At 39.5% G+C, this 17,073-nt stretch overlaps 2 protein-coding genes across 2 annotated transcripts in view; one reads left to right on the forward strand and one right to left on the reverse strand.

Moving 5' to 3' along the window:
• Positions 1–396: 396 nt before the first annotated feature.
• On the reverse strand, positions 397–3,591 carry prxl2c (peroxiredoxin like 2C). Its single transcript, XM_086075589.1, has 6 exons — positions 3,371–3,591; positions 3,101–3,169; positions 2,205–2,258; positions 2,031–2,136; positions 1,824–1,958; positions 397–1,629 (listed from the first exon to the last, which is right to left on the reverse strand). The coding sequence occupies exons 1-6, from the start codon at positions 3,554–3,556 to the stop codon at positions 1,499–1,501; spliced, it is 681 nt and encodes a 226-aa protein (XP_085931715.1). The 5' UTR covers positions 3,557–3,591; the 3' UTR covers positions 397–1,498.
• A 747-nt stretch (positions 3,592–4,338) lies between these two features.
• The window catches only part of fbxl17 (F-box and leucine-rich repeat protein 17), a 238,494-nt gene continuing 225,759 nt past the window's right edge, over positions 4,339–17,073 (forward strand). The window contains exons 1-6 of the mRNA XM_086077100.1: positions 4,339–4,697; positions 5,464–5,972; positions 6,573–6,953; positions 7,040–7,162; positions 8,445–8,702; positions 8,779–8,910. Of these exons, the coding sequence (XP_085933226.1) occupies positions 5,484–5,972; positions 6,573–6,953; positions 7,040–7,162; positions 8,445–8,702; positions 8,779–8,910 (1,383 nt within the window). The 5' untranslated portion in view covers positions 4,339–4,697; positions 5,464–5,483. The remainder of the gene's footprint in view (positions 4,698–5,463; positions 5,973–6,572; positions 6,954–7,039; positions 7,163–8,444; positions 8,703–8,778; positions 8,911–17,073) is intronic.

Here is a 17,073-nt window from a genome sequence, read left to right on the forward strand (position 1 = left end):
ATGTGGATCTGAGTTGGGCCACCCCGCAGCGCAGTCCATGCTTATCGTACACATTTAGGTAATCCATTTTTTTACGTTCCTCTTTTCACATAATACATATTGATGTCATTTCCCGATGTCACGGTTAACGTGTCCGCTCCGCATGCTGAAGGATTCCAAGTTCGAAACTCAGCTCGTGTTGAATTTGCGTGGAGTCTCCTCAAGGCTGTGTGAGTTTTCTCTGGCTTCGTCCTACATTCTTAAAACATGCATGACGACCGTAAATGGCCCATTGTTTGTTTGTCTATGTGATTGACAGGCCCCCAAAATCAGCTTGAATGCTCCAATTCACACGGACAGGATAAGTGACAGGAAATGGATGAATGTTGGTTTTATAAATGTAATGTGCTCAAGAAATAGAAACTATACTGTACTTTATTTAACAAAACATTACAAATGAGCTCTTTGGAATGAACACTGTTTATATCAACCCCAAACACAAAATACACACATATTGCTACCTAAACGGACAATAGAAAGCGGTGTTAAGTGTGCCTGATTAACACTCAAGCACATCATACAAATGTGTATATACTGTAAATGTCAAGTTGATTTTTTTGTCAGCCATTTTCATGTTAAAACTGCTAGACAGCTGAATAAGTTTCACCATGGGACCACACAACTCCAGTATTGTGCAAAAGTCTTAGGCTTGTGATGGGAAAGGGGGCAAGCAGGGCCCAAGTGATACTTTTCTTCCTGGGACCCAAAGGCCGTGCCATCACTTCATTTTGTTGTTTTAATTTCACAGCGGTCACTTTGACATAATACGGTACATATGTATCAGGGCACATTATTGCTCACAAAACTACAATTCCACATTATTGAAAGGTAATGCGTATTTGGGCCAAGGAAGAACTTTGCTGATAAGTATGAATTTATTAAGTAAATTAAATTAATGTGTGCAATTGCAATACCTTGAATTTAATGACATTAGTATTGTCCATACACATAAATAAACACCCACAATATGGAGACACCATAAAAACGTCTTTTTTTTATATATAGTTTTGTCCCTCCCATATACTTTAAACACATTTACACTTATCAAAACACTTTTTAAAACACATTGCAAATGTGGAAAAAAACACATCAGCATAAAACATAAAACTTCTATTGTAGTGTTGTTAAATTATTTTAACACACATTTTATTTGTGAGTGTGTTCATGTTTTCTTGGTGTTCAATACACAGCTGAAAAGCGCACTGGCAAATATGGCTTTCCTTTCCCAAATGTGAGGACATTATAGTAAGAAAAAAAAACAGCAAATGTCCGTGACAGATACGTTCTACAAATCATATGTTCTTGAATCTCATGCAAAGACATGTAAGACTTATTCAGCTGTTTCGCAGTCAAGTTAGGATTGAGACACTGGCGAGTATTCCCCAAACTTTTTTCAGCACCCAGTATCGCTAACTTCTGTGTTGCAAAGCAGAATCAATACTTTGGGTATGCCAGCCGGCTACAAATGGATGACTTTTGGTTTATTGGTGAAGTTGAGAGTGCGTTGAACTCCGGCGAGCTGCAGCAGCCAGTTGATGGGCATGTGGTCCAGATGGTTCATGTCAAAATGGGAGAAATGCACTTGGGGGCCTGCAAAGAGTTGGAAAAAATTTATGATGAAAAAAAAAATCACTGCAGAAGTATAGTTTAGTTGTATTCATATTTTGAGTTCAATATTCAAAATGTTTGTGCAATACATTTTATTTTACTTTGTGTAAAATAATAATAATTGAGAAGCACTTATCGACAGTGACAGAAGATCATTTAGCGAGAGCAAATCTGACCTGGTCCTGCAATGAGAGCGCCACCTTGCTGATGGAGATCGCCCTGGAAATCGAATGCAGGACACGTCATGGCTCTCCATATACTCTTCATTTGGCCCATAAAGACACCAGACTTGACATGAGGACTCGGTTGGGCTTCAAACAGAAATGAAAGGATCCTCATTCATGGCATGAATGTGGCATTCATCTGTATTTACTGAGTTTCACCTGAGATTGTATATGTCTCTTCTCGTTTCATGCCGAGCTTATGGTAAATGATCCTTTCGGGGTCCACGTAGATCTCATGAGCGTATCCTGTCAGTGTGCAGAAAGGCTGGACGCCAAAACCTGACTGGATGCTACATTAACACAGTACTTCATACATTTAAGAAAAGTGCATACCTGTATGTGATGATGAGCAGACTGACCAATGACAACTAGACTAACTTCAGCATCCTGCAAAAAAAAAAAAAGAAGAAGATTTTACAAAAAAAAAGCTTTCTTAGTCTGTATAACTGTATTTTGCATTTGTCTTTTTTGTTTTGTTTTAAATAGAATACACCATAACTGTTGTAAGAGTTGCATTGAATCTTGAGTGCATTATTAGCATTAGCTAACTGTTAGCTTCTGATAAGATGCTTTAATATACAGTTAACCTTTCAGGCGGATGGCTCTTGCCCGATTCCCAGTCAGTACATCAATACCTAGTCACTGCTAGTCCCAAGCCAAGATAAAAAAAATGGGCATGTTCAGGAAGGTCATCCAGCAAAAAACAAACAAACATGTCAATCAAATCATGTGAGTGCGTTGCTGTGGTGACAAGCTGAACATCACAAGAACTTAATTGCTTGGTGAAACTGTAACCATGTTGTGTCCATGTGCCATATGCATGGATCCACACACAGACATGTATGAAGTGCTGCACCCACGAACGAAATTGCTTTCATAGGCACATACTTTATTTTCCTGCATTCTACAAGGAGAAACCATTCACAGTCACAACACCCTTGTCGTCATGGTAGCGAAAAGTTTGACTCTCCATTGGCCCAATGGTATATGTAAGTATACAGTTGCACACATATGCACAAAACAGACTAATTTCAGCTAGACAAGAGATGTGGTAATTGCCAACAAACCTCAACCTTTGTTGAGACATGTTTTTAAGACACCAGGGAACCAGGGTTTAAATTGTGTGGAGGAAGAAACCCCAAACGTTTTACTATTATTATTAGTAGTACTAGTAGTAGCAGTAGCAGAAGAAGAAGCAGAATTTGAAGTATTTGAGAGTCAGGACTCACCTCTAGAACCTCTTTGTGTATTTTGCTTAGATCATCCACATATTCTTTGCAGCTGTAACACAAGAAATTCTACAGGAACATTTTTGGGAGAGGTTAAAAACCACCACAAGACACTTAACAAAAAAGTGTCATCTTGTTGTACATTTCTTTATAAATTCAGCTTTTTTCCCCCGCCTCTGCACAAGACCCAAGCTCACTTAATGCTACTTTCCAACACTTATTTAACCGTTGCTGCCAAATAGATGGACGGCAAATGAAGTTTCTCCCTACCCGCACAAAAATAATGATCGACTTCCTGTCTTGGTACAAACACTTGAACGGGAGGGGCGTTCCGTGGCGGTCGTAAATGAAACAATCCTCTACGTCTTGGAGGTGCACGCTGACCGGAGGAGATCCACCCTCCGGAGTAGCTTCGCTCTCGATTTGTCGTGTTATGGGCAACTTCACTTCTGCCATTTTTGTTTTGGGACTATTTTTAGGCGTTCAGCTCAGGCTGGAAAGTCACGCCCAATTACCATACGTCACTCACTCGCTGGCGCTTTAAAATGGTTTATGAAAGATAAAAAAAAAAGTTTATGAAAGATATTTCACATTTTGTTTACTGTTTGTTGTTTAAATAAAGTTTGTAAATATGTATAGATCAAAGTCTCAACAAATATTTTTGATTGAAAAAGTTTATGAAAGACTAGTTACTTAACAAAGATCATAATGCCGCTCCAGACGATTATATAGACTTGTCTGAGGGAAATGTGTTAAATGTCAAAACAGAGTTGACGAACTTGACGATGAACAATACACCGACACATCTAGTGTTGGCGAGCTGGACGAGCAATAGTCTGGTCTATGTCAAATTAAAACTTGTGCCTCGAAAAGTACTAGCACAGAAATGTTGATGATAAAAAATATAGAAATAATGACAGTAAAATAATACATAATTTGTATTAGTATTGAATGAGGTGATGATAAAAATATATAGAAATAATGACAGTAAAATAATACATAATTTGTATTAGTATTGAATGAGGTGAACCAGATGTCTTGGGTACACATTGGAAGGGTCGCCAGCCAGTCACATAGCGGTGGCACATTAAACGGACAATTTAGAGGCTTCAAAGAACATGTGGAACATTGTGTAAAATTGCTTTGAAGTTGTGATCATTAGAGAACATGCCCAGTTCACATGGGAGGGCCTGAACATTCGAACCTAGAACACAGAACAATGAGGCAGACGCGCTAACCACTCACTCACAATACTGCTGCTTCCCAAACAACAATTAAAGAATAATAAATAAACACTAAAACGCTACAAATGTTTTGACTTTTGTTAGATGCATTTATACTATATTCATTGATGCGACACTGCCCGTACGGCTGGTCCTCTTCAGCTTCCGTACTTTTGCCCCCACGGTGCGGAAGTGTTCTTCTGTTCTGAAGAACACAGCCAGGGCTGCTACTGTTTTTAGTGCGGCGCTGCTAGGCTAACGAGGCTATTCCGCGTCCTTGTTTTTCCCGAGCGGTGTCATCATTCATCTCGACCGGCCACAAGAGGACTATTATGTGAGCTCGGCGGCCAAGTGTGGCAGCACCGTGCGAACGGGTGAGAGATGGTCTCCTCGTTGCTACAGCTAGTGTTTAGCATCCGAAGATGGAACCACCTAGCCTGGCAGGATAGCTCCTGGTCGCCTCTTTATCAGTCAATAAAACTTGCAAAGATGCAGGAAATGCTAATGAAATGCTAACGGATTACGTATTGTTCAAGTTGCAAATACTTGGCCATCAATGTAGTGTTGTTTTGTTTGATATGCATTGCTCAGTTGACCACCTGTTCTGTTGTTTACACCTTGTTTTCATTCGATAGCCACCATGCGACTATGTCTTTGCCAAACTAGTATCGCAATGTGCTCATAAATTGAGTCAAACAACTACATGGTAAACCCTGCACAGTGCAACGAAATACTTGATTAAACCTTCTGCCTTTGCAAAGGTAATCACAATCAGATTGATGTGCACTGAGGTGTTACTTTAGCTGTGTGTTATGGTAATTTGCATTGGTTCACGACTACGTATTGACATGTGTTCATAATATTGGGGATTGGGGGTATTTTGTTGCCACGAGGCAGCACGGTGCAATGGTGGTTAGCACATCTGCTTTGCTGTTCTGAGGTTCAGGGTTTGAATTTCACTGAAAGTCAGCCGGTCTAGGCTGCAGTTAATTTCTGACCCTAATAAACATAAGCAATGGATTGAAGTTCCACTGTGCTTCAACATTGACCTCATTGTGTTACCCTTGAAATACTTTGCTCTTGTCCTGATGTGGCTCTCAGCATTTCAAATTAAGCATATTTTATCCAATTCCTTTCTAGAGGTTTCTCGAGTCATCTATATGGGCCATCTTCTCTCGAAAAATGGTTACCGTCTGAAGAAGAAGACACGCAAGCAACATCACAGGAAGAAGAAGAAGAGGAACTGCTTCCTGCAGGGGCCTTGCATGCTGTGCTTCATCATCCACAGCAGCGGCAGCGGCGGCGGTTTCAACGAGGACAGCGACCCTCTGGAGGCCGGCGTCAACGGCAGTGGGTGCCGTCACAACAGCGTCACCGTCCCAGGCGTCGGCGCAGTCGGAATCAGCGCAGCGGCAGCTGCCTCTAAGCTCGCCGAGCGGTACGCCACACTCGCATCTCCCGAGGACTGCTCCAAGTTCCTGCTTTCTCCACCAGAGTTAGCTATTTGGGAAGGACAGGGGAGGAGCCTGTTGTCAGCTGTACCGGCAAAACTCATTCCACCGCCGGCTCTTTTTCGGACTGCTGGCGTGTCTGTGACTGTGCCCATTCCTGTGCCTGTACCCGGCTGCACCAGTGACTACGCCGAAATGGTAAGAGGCTGATGAAACATTCATCTAGGGCTAGGGCATTTTGGCCTAAAAATGAAATATTACTTTTTTTTTTCATGAAAAGACAATTTCAGATTTAGATTTTTAGTTTCCCCTTCACCTTGGTTCTCAAACTTTTTTTGAATTTTTTTTTTTTTACAGCAAGCACCACTTGAAAAAGTACTTAGGTCTCCAAATACCACCATTAGGATCACATTATCATACACTAGCATTATAGGCTGAAGTGTTCTAAAAAGTTGATATCATCATTAATCAGTTAAGCGCAGTTTGAACATTGCACTTTGATGTAAAAAATTTAAAAAATGAACTAGATAATGGTTCATTTAAAAGGTATTCACATTAAAGTTGAATATAAATTGCACCTAAATAACAGGAAAAAAAAACAGTTGGGAAAGTGAACCATACTGAGGCTGTAGCTCTTTCGCAAAAAAGAAAAAATTACAATAACACTCAAAATGTTGCCTTTTCTTTTTTTTCTTATCATACGCAAAACAATGTGAAAAGATTCAGCTTCTCTTGTCTGTTCCTCAGCGGAGAATTAAAGTTGCTAAATTGAGCCTGTGTGTATCTCCCTGTACATAGGTGTGTAAGAGGAAGTGTTCCGAGGTCCAGAGGTGCACACCTTGCAACAAGCAGCCACGCTGTGCCTTCTCTGCCCCTGACGCTAGCATAGAAAACGGAGGAGTGGGCGGAAGCGTGGGGGAGGCTTCCTCAAACTCCCAAACCGGCCACTGCCACCTTCCCATCCGCCCGTTGCCCTCTTCCTCATCCTCTTCTCCATCATCCTCATCTTCCTCAACCGCGGCCGACGGCTGCTGCGGGTCGGCTCTTCAGGTGGAACTGACCCCCAGCTCGGACTTGTCCCCCGCCAGCCTGCAGCACAACGACGACTGCCAGGCCAGAGGCTCTGATGCTGCTGATCCATTAAGTATCAATCATCTGCCTTCTTCCATCCTTCTTAAGGTCGGCAGTCGTGCAAGACTTGGCTAAGTTTGATATATTTTTTAAAGATGCATTTCCATCCTTAACAACTTTCTGTGTCATCACAGGTTCTCTCGCATTTGACTGTGAAGGAGCGTTGCCTGTGCGCCTCTTTAGTTTGCAAGTACTGGAGGGACCTTTGCTTGGACTTCCAGTTCTGGAAGCAAATCGACCTCAGTGGCCTGCAACAAGTAAGTCAGCACACAGAGGATATACAGTTTAGTATACAGTGGGTCTTTTTTTCACCATAGGAATTAATGTAAAAATGAATTAGAGTGAAAATCTATTAGTAATTGATGCCTCCTCAAAAAAGGGATTTCTTATTACCTGCAGATGCCACAAGATGGGGACAAAGAGTCAACCCCCCCAAAAAAAATATTGACAATAATATGTTCTATGCAGCCCCACTAATCTAAATACGGTAGTTTGGTTAATATTACGTTAGTTGAATGTGAGTTAAGCAGCAAAATCTAACCGTTTTCAGAAGGTGGCCATTTTGCCACGAGCTGCTGAGTAAAAATGACATCACAGTTGCTCAGGTCTCGTGTAACAACCAATCACAGCTCAGCTTCAGAAAACAGGTCAGCTGTGATTGGTCGTTGTCTGAGCCCTGAGCAACTGTGATGTTATTTTCAGTCAATGGCAAAATGTACGCCTCCTGACATTGATAAAAATGGATGAATTTGGCTGCTTAAGTCATATTCCACAAACACAATATGGATCAGAATACTGTGTTTAGACTCGTGGGGTTACATAGATCATTTTGTAAAGACACTTTTTGGGTTGACTTTCCCCTAAAAGAAAATCTGATTGACTCAACGTTTGGGTTTTGTTCTTAAACACTTTTAAGACAATTTGGCAGAACACCAGTGGCAAAATGGCCGCCCCTTGAGATGGATAAAAACGGCTGGATTTTGCTGTATAACTCATATTCCAAAAATGTAATATTAATCAGAATGTCATGTTTGGACAAGTGAGGTCACATATAACATGTCATGAAATGTTTTAGGTTGACTTCCCCTTTACAGCGTAAGGATAATTGAAAAGGTGTTGGATAACTTCTTAACGATTTCAAATGTTCAGAGTGGCAACTTACAGAGGGGTGTGCTCAAGTCAAGGAGTCCAGCATTTCATTTGGACCGATTACATTTTTAACACACCTTTTGCTATTTACAAACATTAATAAATGTTTGAGAATGTAAACAAATTATAAATGCAAACTAGAGAAGCCAAAACAAACCTTCAATTTGACTTTTATCTCACATGAGATGCATTTGAGGACTAACAACAAAGCAAGGACATCTCAAAGGCAGACTAAAAAACATAATAGGGAAGTTAAACCTAACAACACCATCAAGAATCCACAAGATGGCATCAAAGTAATAAAAAAAAGTTTTTACACAGAATTGTTGAGTTGCTCAGCAAATACCAGAAGGTAGGTTAACAAACTGTAATCCCTCCCTGCCTTTCCAGGTAAACGATGATCTCCTGGCAAAAATAGCCTCTCGAAGGCAGAATGTGACCGAGATAAATATCTCGGACTGCAGGGGGGTCCATGACCACGGAGTCTTCTCTCTGGCCTCGCAGTGCCCTGGCCTGCAGAAGTACACGGCATACAGGTGCAAGCAGCTGGGGGACATTTCCCTGGCTGCCTTGGCTGCACACTGTCCTCAGCTGGTGAAAGTGCATGTGGGAAACCAGGACAGACTGACAGACAGGGCTCTCATAAAGGTATTCATCTGGATATATTGTCGCCCCCGAATGTGGAAAAACAGCATTTCTTACTTCCGTTGTCTGTTTGTGTTAGCTTGGCGAGTGCTGCAGTGAGCTGAAGGACATTCACCTGGGTCAGTGTTACGGCATCAGCGATGAAGGCATGGTGGCTTTGGCCAAAGGATGCCACAAACTGCAGAAATTGTACTTGCAGGAGAACAAACTGGTCAGTCCTGTTCTTTGTCTCAATGCTCCTTTGCTGCTTTTCATCATGCATGTAGAGGAGCGACAGTGCGTTTGTCCGTTTTCCTTCATGTTGTCATAATGGATGTCCTCGTACGGCCTCCCCTGCATTGAACGCTGTTGAAATGTTGGTTTATTTGTGTTTGCTGGGCTTTTGCATCCTTTTTTTGTCACAGCACTATTTTCATCTTTGTGGTCAGCAGGGAGCATATTTGATGCTTTAGAGCAGCAGGGACTTTTTTTTTTGAAAGACAATTTTTCACTGACCCGCTGGGTGGGGATCTGAGTTTGGAATTATTGATCTTATTTTGTTATTGCACGGATAAAAAAAAAGAAAAGTTGTATTTATTGCCACCCTGCAACCAAGGTTATTTTAGGTAACGAAAAATCTAAAACAAAAATTTAACAACAGTTTTGTTAACTAAATAAACTAAACTACTGAAACTACATTTTATGTTTACAAAACTAACTAAAACTAACTTTAATTATTGCTAAAATGTCCTTCGTTTTAGTCTTTGGTAATTAATTTAATGCATGAGCCTTGAGGGGTGAATTTTAAATGTGATTTTAAGTATATTAATTTTGATATTTTTACCCGGAATAAGGACGTTTGAAAGTGTGTCACAAAGAAGCGACGTCATCTAGCAGCAGCCAATAGAAAAGCACCTTGAGATGATGTCGTTCCTAGGCAACAATTTTGCATGCTTGACTTTTGGCTCCACCTGCTTTTTCATTTACCTCAGCCAAAATGCAACACTAGGTACAATTTTTTTTACTTTTTTCATTTTACAATGTTGTTTATTAAATCTTGCGCACAAGTAATACACTTCGAAAAACGAAAGCTAATACTGAAACTAATTAAAACTAAACTAAAACTAAGCATTTTTTAGATAACTAAAACTAATAAAAGCTAATAGAAGCATCCTGAAAACGAATTAAAACTAATTTAATTCAAAACAAAGCAAAACTCAAAATGAAATAATAACTATTTAAAATGAAAATTCCAAACTATAGTTATATAAAATGTATATTATATTAATATGAATATAATGAATATAATATGAATATGTGTTTAGGCATATAGTCCATATAATTATTATTATTATTTTTAAATATTTTCCTTTAATATACTGAATAATATTAATGATTTCAATATTGCTATTATTACTACTACTATTACAAAGAAATTTTTTTAGGCACACATCCATCTTAAAGTATATAATTGCAGTACTGTAATTACATAAAAGATTAGGCACAAATCAACGTTGTATGTAGGTTTATCATTAATATAATTATATCAACACTACTACTACTATTAATAACATGAATGTTGATGGATGATTTACCTCAGCATTGATTAAATATCCGTCTGTCCCTCCATTCATTCTCTGAACCGCTTATGCACAATATGGAGTGTGCTATTCTTCAGTTTACCACTTGATGGGGCTATTTGACTCTTAAAAAAAAAGAAGAAAAAAAGCCAGCTAGTTGCATTCTTCCCCCTGTCACAGACTGTATTCATAACAGTGCAGTGCAGAGTTGAGTGTTTCTTTGCCAAATGGCTATCACGAAACCCCTTTTATTGGTCATTTGGCTTCTTGTTTCCGGACTCTCGCATAGAAATAGAATATAACTGCTCATTTGTCATGTCGGCCCCTAAATCCCTTTCATTTGTCTCTTCTTTCCAAAGTAAAACCATGAAGATCTTGATGAATTATCCCACTCACGATTGTTAACAATAGCTCAGTTTGTTAAAAGCCCATTCATCAACTTAATTGTACCACATATTGGGGATAGCCTCTTGCTGAGAGATGAATATTGCTTCTATTAACATCTCAGCACAGCAGTGTGCGTCGCAGACGTTTTTCAGATGTGAGGCTCTTTTTGAGTTTAGATAAGAAGTCCGAGTAAGAATTATTATGTCTAGGCTCGCCGGCTTCTCAGACAGGTTGTACTCAGACAATTAAAACAATTCAAAGTAGCAAAGGAACCTTAAATGAGATCATCTTCTTTACGTGATCTGCTTTTAATATGGATGGTGTGCCTTTACAATGATCTCCTCTTTCGTTTCCTCTAAACTTGATTACCGGTAAGCAAAGCGCCACAGGATGTTTTCTGTGAGGTCTTTCAATCACCTCCCCCTTCTTTTTTGCCGTTCTTCTCTTTCCTCTTGTCATCATTTGTGTGTTTTCTCTTCCGTGCTGGAGGGTCTTCTTTTGGTGTTAGTTGCGTGTCCAGTTCTTTTGCTCATGTATCCTTAAAGAAATACTCCAAACCACTAATAGCAGCGCTATCGCTAATCACTGTTCACATCGTTAGGTACACTTGTACCGGGTTTAATGAGTGTAATTTGATGAGGAGTTTTGTCCGAGTTTTCCGGCTTCCTCCTGCATCCCAAAAAACATGAATGGTAGGTGGTGTGTTGTCCGTAACTGTGTTTAAATGTGTCCTGCCATTGACTAGTAGAATTTGCTACTCCGCATTGGCGTTTAAAATTGACCAATCCCTAATCATGCGTTTTTGGCAGCTCTTTTTTTGGGGGGGTGGGCTGATTTTCAGAGGACTTATGACTCACCTGTCTGCTGCCATTGCTGGACTATAACCCATCTGTTGAGCAGCAAAATGTCTGACCAACAAGGCGAAATCGCCTTCATTAGAGGGATACTTGACTCATTGGGCCTTTTTCAGCATTAATTATTAATTTATTCACTGCCATTGACGGTTATAGACGTCAAAAATTCATTTGAACTATTTCTATTAGTTTAACTTTTTTTTTTTCCACTTTTGTTAACAAGAGTATGAAAACCTATAATTTCTTTACTTGTACATTTAGAACAGATATAAAATTAGTGATTAATCATGAGTTAACTAGTGAAGTCATGCGATTAATTACGATTGAAAAATGTAATCGCCGGACGCCCCTAATTTTTAACGATTTTTTTCTTTCCTTTTTTTAAATCGTGTCAGGCGATTTACATTTTTGATTGTAATTAACTGCATGACTTCAATAGTTCGCGATTAATCACAAATGTTTATATCTGTTCTAAATGTACAGTATTTTTTTTTCTTGGTTTTCATACTCTTGTTAACAAAAGTGGAAAATATGTTAAATAGAAATAGTTAAATTTCTTTGGGACGTTTATAGCCGTCAATGGCAGTGAATGAGTTAATAATAATTAATTTGACAATTCTTTAAAAATTTATTTTTCCATTTGCTGTCGACTGAAGATGACATCACCTGTGCTGAGGAAATACGTAACGACCAGTCATAGATCGCCTGTTTCCTGGGTTTGGTCAATAAACTGACTATAGCTAATATAGCTAATATAGCTAGCTATTTAAATTTTCACTTTTAACTTTATAAGAGATGCTGCTGACACTGGGAACTTCCTTCACTTATTTTTGTTTGAAAAAAAGTAAAAAGTTTTCAGTTATGTTGAAATTTTGGAAAATTTATTTAGCGAGCTATTTACTTGTTTGGGTTTTTTATTCAAATTAAGACATGCTGCTAGATGAAAGCAGCATGGTGACTTGGTGGATAGCTTGTCTGCTTCATATTTCTGGGAATTGGGGTTCAAATCTCATCTTTGAACTTCCTGCGTGGAGTTTTTTGTGTTCTCCTCGCGATTGCGTTTAATTTAATTTAAATTTTTTATAGGGAGATTCCAAAGAAAGGCATGTTATGGTCATTGAAGACTCTAAATCAGGGGTGTCCAAGGATCATTATCTGACTTCTGCACAGCGTGCTGATGAGCTGGTCATTTGAATCAGGTGTGTTGGAGGAGGGAAACATCGACAACATGCAGGATAGTTGCACTCGAGGACGGAATTTGAACACCCCTGCTCTAAATGATCAGTCAATATAAACATGAGTGTGAATGGTTGGTTGTCTATATGTGCCCTGTGATTGGCTGATGATCAGTCCAAGTTGTACTCTTGAGTTCATAATTTCAGATTTCTTGTCGTGTCTCCAGGTTTATTGAATGATTAAAAAATGACAGACAGAGAGTTGAGAGTGATGCGTTGTTAGGGAAGCGGATGGCTGTATGGTGTCTCAGATAGCCCCTTTGGCAGCGACCCTGCATTCCCGATTGGCGCTCATCCACTATTTATGTCACACTTGCTTCTATGGCACTGGTTGCCTTTCAAGTCTTGTTTTCATCCTCTGAAGTGAGTGTTTCTCCCTTTCTCTTGCCCATTCTTATTCTGTTGTCTCCCGTCACCTGGAAGGGCAAAGGCTCAGAGAATAACAAATTCCTCTTTTCTTCACTCTACTTCAGCGATGGAGGACAGACAAAAATGAAACTTTTGGTGGATGAACTACAAACTTGCGCAATGTAACCCTCTGTCTGTCTGCGTTGGCAACTTCGCACTATTGTTCGTTTTCAATTAAACGCACTTTGAAATCGGCGGACATTTTTGCCCGAGAAGCACTTTTTCCTTTTTTAACACTCTCTTAAATGTGCTTTATCTGCTCTCCTGTCTTGTTAAAATCACAGAGCGTGTGCTTCATTTTCTTGCAAAAGGATTGAAAGAACCCACATACAAACACACACACTGATTATTTACAATTTTAATCAGTCCAGAATGTGGAAATGTGAGTGGAATTGCAGAAGCCCCGAACAAAGATTAGCATGTGCCCTCAATTTGGGGCTAATTACTACTTTGCATTTTCAATCAGAGCCTGTGCTGCTTCTGCCACATTTTTCCATCATTCTACGACACTTCTAAGGCTCGGACGATGGGAATTTATTTCTCTTAGCACAAATGGTGCGTGGATCAACAGAAACGGCGATCTGTCGGGGTGGGAAGCGTGTTTCTTGGCCACCTCTGGTCTGACGGCCTGTCAGCGGTCTTCGTTCTGCGGCCGTTGGAATGACAGCGAACCCCCTGACGGTCCAATCAGGCAGATTAAATTGTATATTGACACTTTCAGATTTAATTAACCAGATTATAGGGCCAGCAGAGTCAAAGGAAGTGCTAATGATAGCTGTCGCTTATTATGGGATCGCCCTTTTGACATACACTAACACACACAGGGGCCTTGTTTAAAAAAAATAAAAAATGTCAGGGACACATTTTCAGGAGCTGATGAAGTGAACAGCTGCCAGCTGCACTGGAATGTCCCGTGGAAACTTTTTATTCACATATTTCACTGTAATTACACATAAATAGAACCACTCTGAGCTCACACACTTGTACGGACAAATAGTGCATTGTGTCGTGCCGCAGCCCTCCCCTCATAGGGCGTGACTTTTTTGGTTGACATCGTGTCAGTTGACCGCTTTGAATTTAAAACCACCATACTGACCCGCATCCAGAGGCCAGATGAGGCTCGGGCATCTGATTGGTATGCCTCCTGGATGCTGATCTGGGGATGTGTTCTGGGCGCGTCCCACCGGGAGGGGACCCCGGGTACGAGCCAAGACACGCCGGAGAGACTATGTCTCACGGCTGGCCTGGTAACCGGTAACCTTGCCCTGGAGCAGCTGAGCGGGGTGGCTGGGGAGAGGGAAGTCTGGGCTTTGTCTTGAACCCTTCGTCATCCCTTGTAAAAGTAGACATACGCTTTTTTTCCCCCCACAATTGAAAATGTTTCTGTGCTTTCGTCAAAATACACTTAAGATCAGCAATCATAGCATATTTTTTTTACCCTTTGACTGATATTGCAAGGTCCACAAAATATTCTGTTCTATTGCTATAAAAGCATGGAACCTACCAAAAGAAAGGTTGCAGTCTATTTTTTCATCAGGAAAAAGGGTATATTTCTTCTGTTTCTTTTTTTGCAGCAATTAGCATTAGAAAAGCAATGTTTTATCGTTATTCACAAACCTGTTGAAAACACTGGCAAAAAGAGCTTGTTGCAACATGGCCCTGGCCGATCTCTTACACTCTGCTGCCACCTGCTGGCCGTTTTTTGTATCAACTACTATTGCTTTAAGCAACCTCTTCATGTCAGAAGTTGTATCAAAGCCTTCTGTATGCTCTAGCATAAAAATAAAACATAAAAAAAAAGAGTATAAATACGTTTAATTACTAATTAAGACTAATTAAGTCAAATATGACGATTTGGTGATGAAGTAGTGCCTCCACGAGTGAAATTACAAAAGTGTTTTTAAATAATTAAAACCCCAAAAAGTATAAATACGTTTTTGGGAGTGATTGACAAAGTATTAAAAATGTATTTATACGTTTTTGGGTTTTAATTATTTAAAAACACTTTTGTAATTTCACTCGTGGAGGCACTACTTCATCACCAAATCGTCACATTTGACTTATTTAGTTTGGAGAATCTTTTAATTAGTTTCTGGATCCAGGTATGTGGACCATGTATCAGACACTTCACTTAACACAAATACCTATTTACATATTTTAACCAAAATATTAAAGTTAACGTTACCATATCTGGCCTGAGATGATCAAATTCATAAAAACCCAACACAGTACGTAAATTGGCTTAATGCGAAATAATCCATTCAAGAACCATTGTTGCCATTCTAAAATGTATTACTGTAGTTGTACAGGCGTAGTTTTTATGTTTTTAATTCTATCATGAAAGTATAAATTGACTTTTTAAAAATCTGTTTAACTAATTAAAATGAAAACAGGGTGACGGTTGTATAGCATATATAGAAGGGCAAAGAGGGAGAATTGCTGAAGGCAGTCGACTTCATGCATCATTGCTTTTTATTAACATTCTTAACTGTCAAGAGGTTGACCTTTGAAGTATTGTGCAACTTTAGTGGCCTAAGTTTTCCAGAAACTTTTGATGCAATTCGGAATCGTGCAACTTTAGGACATTTGTCTTCCACTATCAATCTTCCACTATTTTTTTTTAACTCATTCAGTTTTGAGTTGTATATATGAGAAATTCTTTTACCTTTATTTATGTATCTTTTTTTTACCTTTGCCAACTGCTGGTGCAAGCAAGAGTAGCATACTTTATTTTTTGACATTTTTTTTATTGTGTGTGTTTATAGACTGATCAGTGATACATATTGTCAGTGTTGCAGGATATATTCAGTCTAATATTCAAAAGTTTTACTTGAACCGCTGCCACACTTGAAATTCCGTGTGTGTATTCGGAGGGAACAGCGCTTTCCTCTCTCAAGTGCTTCGACATCGATCTGTTTCCTCCAAAACGCCGGTGTGTGTGTGTGTGTGTGTTTGTAGCTGTTGCATCTTTTTGCCTGAAGAGTAATAAGATGCATTAATGAGCTCTGACTTCAACTTGGACACCCGGCTGCACTCAGACAAGGACACCGTCGATAAGTTCCCTCCGCTGGTCTGCCCACGAACACAACACACTTAGAGAGAGAGAGAGAGAGAAAGAGAGAATTTGATATATATATATATATATTTGTTTAAAGAGTTAAAGTCTGTGAAGCATGCCTCAAAAGCAATATTTTACCTTGGCGGTTCTGTTCCGGAGTTCGTTATGCCGGGAAATGATTCATGATCAACATATGGTCAAAGACACAGGTGGAATGGTTCATTAAAAATGAAGGTGAACACTATGGTGTGGCCTGGATGGTGTCTTGGAATCCTACAAGTTATTAAGTCATGGAAAGTCAGGACATTCTGATGACTGTCAACTCAATGCCAAAAATGTGGGTGGCGAGTTAGAAATTGTGGTTGAAAACAGTTTTAGTTCAGCAATCGTAGAGAAAAATGTCAACAGCATCACAGCTGTGCAAACCTTAAAAGGGATACTTGACTCATTGAGCCATTTCAACTGTAAAAATATATTTTGTCTATGATTAAAGTGATAACTTCATTATATTTCATGAATATATATATATATATATATATATATATATATATATATATATATATATATATATATATTATTATTATAATTTTTTTTCTCACTCACACAAACATGCACAAAGACAAACATGGACTCCCAGGCGGGTGAAGCGAACCCACGCCAACCTGCATCAAAGGCAAGTTGACGGTTCCACGCCGCCACCTGGAGCCCCATTTCATGAAGAATGAATACCTTTAAAAACAAATTTTGCCACTTGTTGTCGACTGAACATGACATCATCTGTGCTGAGGAAACAGGAAACAACCAAACATGGCTCAGTTTGCTGACCAAACCCAGAAAACAGGTGAACCATGATTGGTCTTCTTCAACACATCT

Source organism: Leptonotus elevatus, chromosome 5 (genome assembly GCF_054856555.1).
Source record: "Leptonotus elevatus isolate MCC_2025b chromosome 5, RoL_Lele_1.0, whole genome shotgun sequence".
NCBI classification, from domain to species: domain Eukaryota; kingdom Metazoa; phylum Chordata; class Actinopteri; order Syngnathiformes; family Syngnathidae; genus Leptonotus; species Leptonotus elevatus.